A 4213-nucleotide genomic window follows, 5' to 3' on the forward strand; every position below is an offset into this window, starting at 1 on the left:
ACACATATCAAAACAATTAATAATTGTTGTTATTTTTTAAACAATAATTATGTTTTTTTCTTATAATACCCTTAACTTTTAAATAATTTATTTAATCTTTTTCTCTCTATAATAAATGATTAGAGATAATTTTGACAATATTACAATTAACTTTACATTGAACTTTAAAATGACACTTAAAAAGAAACAATTTTTTTCTTTAAAAATGACACTTATAAAAAAATATGGGAGTATATACTAATATTCATCCTAGGAAACAAAATTAAGTTTTTTTATTTGTTTACAATTTCTTTCCCAACAGTTTTATTTTGAGTATAAATAGAGAAAGAGTTGAACGTTATTTTCGTTACTATTGTCTTCTCATATTCCAACACTCATGTGTCCAATTTCACCATCTTCTTTCTCATTTTTATTCTTTCGCTGCAAGAAAATTTTGTGTTTCTTTATGAATCAAAGAATGAACACCATCATCAACAACAACAACGATTCAGTTGAGTCTTCAATCCTGATTAACTCGGATGGTTCTAGAAATGGAGGTTCTGAGTACGTTGATTTTAGCTTTGCCTTCAATGATTCTAGTTTTTCGGATAGAATCATTCATCTTGAAATCATGAACGATTTCATTGAAGTTTGCCCTAATGTCGAGACTTCTTCCACAAGTGCCGAATGGACTAGCTGCAACGGAAGGAGAAGGGAAGACATTCATAAAGACAATGGTATACAATAATATTTTTTACTCCAAATTTTTTTTCTTCAGTTTATGAGATTATTCTTGATGTATTCTTGTTGATAATTTTTTTTTTCATTTCATCTTTTAGAAATAGTATATGAATTGGTGTAGCTTCTTTGTTTATTTCAAATTTTATCTACAAATCAGAGGGAAACAGCTAGGATATGAATTGAAATTTAAATCTAACGAGCCACGTTAGGGTTCCCACAAACTGAAAAGGAAAAAAATTCTATGTTAGATATGTTTTTCAAAAGGTGCTGAATTGTTTAGGGTTACTAAGGCGCACATTTTTCAGAAGATACTATACCGAATTTAAATTTAATCGTATATCACATTACCAAACTGGTTTTTCAACGGCTGACATGCCGTACTCGACGGTATTTTGATTAGTTCTCAAGCATTCATTGATTGCTCGCAGCGATGTACTTTTATTGATTAGTTGTCAAGCATTCATTTGCTACCAATCAATGGTTGATCGCAGTGAATCTTGAGCATCACACACAACTTTTGGTTGCTGCTGAACCGTGCAGCGCTAGTCATGTGTTATTTGATCCTGCCATGACTGAACGATCGGAGTTGTTGCTGTGTGATAAGAAGGTCTCAAGTTTAATTTGTGGATTCAGCCTCCTGCAAATGTCTCACAATGGGTCCAATGATCCTTCCCTACGTCCTGCTTTGGCGGAAGTTTTATAGCACCAGGTTGGGCCTTTGGGGATCTGTTCATTGAATTTAGAATTTTGTCTGCTGTGGAGTTACTAGCAATATCGAAGTTTTTTCAATTTTTTTATAGTTATGATTTATGTCTAAAATATTTTAATAATGGACACTTTTTTATTTATAATTATGAGTTATGTCTAAAATATTTTAATAATGGACCCTTGTGATTCAAGTTAAATATGGTTTGGTGTGCATCATTATGATAAGAGCCAAAGAAATGATAAAACATGATTATGTGCATGTGTTTGCCTATAAAGTGTCACTCTGTGTACATATCAGGTTATATGTTTTTATACACTTTTTTCATCATACTAACATGCTCTCTCCTGTTTTTGGTAGCAGATTTATTATCTGACCAACCTGCTGTAGACAACTGTGCGCAGTGTGAGCCTCATGATGCAGAGGCGGATGCAATGGTTGAAGCGTCCACCGCCGGTACTTCAATAACTTAAGAAATAACACGGTTCAAATCATGGAGGCAACATCTTGCAGTTGGTTTGCCCATTTTTATCAAAATCTTAAATTTTTTGACACTGATTGTGCAGTTTGATAATCATATTGATAATGAATGAAATTTCATAATTTGGCAAAAATTGTGAATCATGCCTGTCTGTACACTGGTTCAACTGCTTCTGTGGTGATTTCTATCGTCAATTTGGGTTGATTATGAGCCAACACGATCTTAAGCTCAAAAACAATATTCTCTTGCTTGCAAGCTAAACATTTCCTTTCAATAAATGTAAAGTTTTCAGTTCTGCTCAATGGTTTGAGTTGGTTTAATATTAATATAGGCGATGAGGCTGTAAATCTTCACATGGACTACTCTGCAGTCGTTAAAGTGAAGACAGTGTATGTCAACTCCGCCATCCTAGCTGCGAAGAGCCCGTACTTCTATAAGGTAGATGTCTGTTCTTTATTAGTTAGATTTGAATACTTTTTGGCAAATATTGTTTGGTTAATTATGCATGTTATTTTGCAGCTCTTCTCTAATGGGATGAGGGAGTCACAGCAGAAGCATGTCACTCTGAGAATTTTTGCATCCGGTATAGACATATATAAAAAGCATTTTAATTTATTTTCTTAATCATATTTGTTTTCTCCAATAGTTTGCTTACTAATGCTAATTTATTTTGCTTATTACAGAGGAAGATCCATTCATGGAGCTTCTAGAATTTATGTACAACAAACCTCTAAACACAACCTCACTGCCTAGATTGCTGGACGTCTTGATAGCAGCAGACAAATTTGAGGTGGCAACATGCAAGATATATTGCAGCCAGGTATTGCAGAAGACACCAATGACACCGGAGTCTGCGGTGCTCTACCTAGAGCTTCCTTATACTGTCCTTATGGATGATGATGTTCGACCATTGGCTGTAGAAGCAAAAAAGTATCTCATTGCTCGTTACAAGGACGTCACAAAGTATGTTTCTTTTTTCCTCTTTGATTAAATTAGTTATATGATATATGTTACAGATGATTTTTTAGGACATGCTTGCGGCTGATTTTTGTGAATGCTAATAAGTTTTACTAACGACCAGGCATCAGGAGGAGCTGATGGGATTGCCACTTGCTGGGGTCATGGTATTATTATCCAGCGATGAGCTGCAGGTCACATCTGAGGATGAAGTGTACGACTTCGTGCTGAAGTGGGCTCAAACCCAGTACCCAAGACTGGAAGAGAGGATAGAAATCCTCAGAGCAAAGCTTATCCGCCTCATCCGCTTCCCGTACCTGACTTGCGGCAAGCTGAAGATGATCCAGACTTGCAGCGACTTGGACCATGAATTCACTTCTAAGCTAGTATTTGATGCTTTGTATTTCAAGGCTGAGGCACCACACCGGCAACGAATACTTGCTGCTGAATCGTCTTCCTCTAATCGCCTCTTCATTGAGCGGTCATACAAGTACCGCCCCGTAAAGGTTGTGGAATTCGAACGTCCACATCAACAGGGTGTGGTCTACTTAGACCTGAAACGGGAGGAGTGCGCCAACTTGTTCCCCTCTGGCTGCGTCTTTTCACAGGACTTCCATATAGGCAGTCAGGGGTTTATCTTGTCTGCTCACTGCAATATGGACAAGCAGAGTTTCTACCATTGCTTCGACTTGTTCTTGGGCATGCTGGAGAAGCCATATGCCAGCTGCTGTGTCGGTTATGAATTTGCTGTTCGGTCGAGGCCAACCTTAGAATACATCAGCAAGTATAAAGGCGACTATATATTAACCGGGGGAAGTGGAGTCGGTTACAGGAACTTTTTTGGCACACCATGGACATCGTTCATGGCAGAGGACAGCGTCTTCTTTATTAACGGCATTCTTCATCTTAGAGTAGAGTTAACCATCAAAAACCAGCTGGATTAACAATAGACTTATAGTTTGGTAGTTATTTAGTTGTAATATATTTCAATTGTAAATGGTGGCTAGTGAAGCATAGTTAAACAGCCGGAAAATGTCCTGCAAAAGTTGTCCTTGTATGTATACTGGAATCAATGAATTCAGTTTTGTACATTTGTTTTTGTTTGGTTGAAGTTGAGTTTGATTTAGACTTGAATGTGATTCTTGTTTAATTAATCATAATACAAAGAAAAACATAAATTTTTGTTCATCAATGTTTCATCTACTTACATCGTTTCATTCACGGTGGTGCCTATTTCTATCAGATTCTTCTTAGAGGATAATAATCAGCATCAGAACAATTCTCCTTAGAGCATCAAATCCAACACCTGAATCAACATAAATAATTTGTCGGTGTCGTTATCAACATTT

General features: G+C 36.3%; 1 protein-coding gene across 1 annotated transcript; it reads left to right on the forward strand.

The window, feature by feature from the left end:
- The first annotated feature begins 340 nt into the window (after window positions 1-340).
- On the forward strand, window positions 341-3998 carry LOC127128873 (BTB/POZ domain-containing protein POB1). Its single transcript, XM_051058246.1, has 6 exons — window positions 341-716; window positions 1790-1882; window positions 2239-2345; window positions 2427-2490; window positions 2591-2870; window positions 2989-3998. Exons 1-6 carry the CDS (start codon window positions 377-379, stop codon window positions 3806-3808), a joined length of 1704 nt encoding a protein of 567 aa, XP_050914203.1. The 5' UTR covers window positions 341-376; the 3' UTR covers window positions 3809-3998.
- Window positions 3999-4213: the final 215 nt, after the last annotated feature.

Source organism: Lathyrus oleraceus, chromosome 3 (assembly GCF_024323335.1).
Source record: "Lathyrus oleraceus cultivar Zhongwan6 chromosome 3, CAAS_Psat_ZW6_1.0, whole genome shotgun sequence".
NCBI lineage: Eukaryota > Viridiplantae > Streptophyta > Magnoliopsida > Fabales > Fabaceae > Lathyrus > Lathyrus oleraceus.

Excerpts from the sequence above, each read along its gene's own strand:
- LOC127128873 (XM_051058246.1), top strand. The coding sequence starts at position 377 with ATGTGTCCAATTTCACCATCTTCTTTCTCATTTTTATTCTTTCGCTGC. Across the intron at positions 717-1,789 it reads AGACATTCATAAAGACAATG|ATTTATTATCTGACCAACCT; the intron begins GTATACAATAAT and ends TTTTGGTAGCAG. Across the intron at positions 2,491-2,590 it reads TCTGAGAATTTTTGCATCCG|AGGAAGATCCATTCATGGAG; the intron begins GTATAGACATAT and ends TGCTTATTACAG.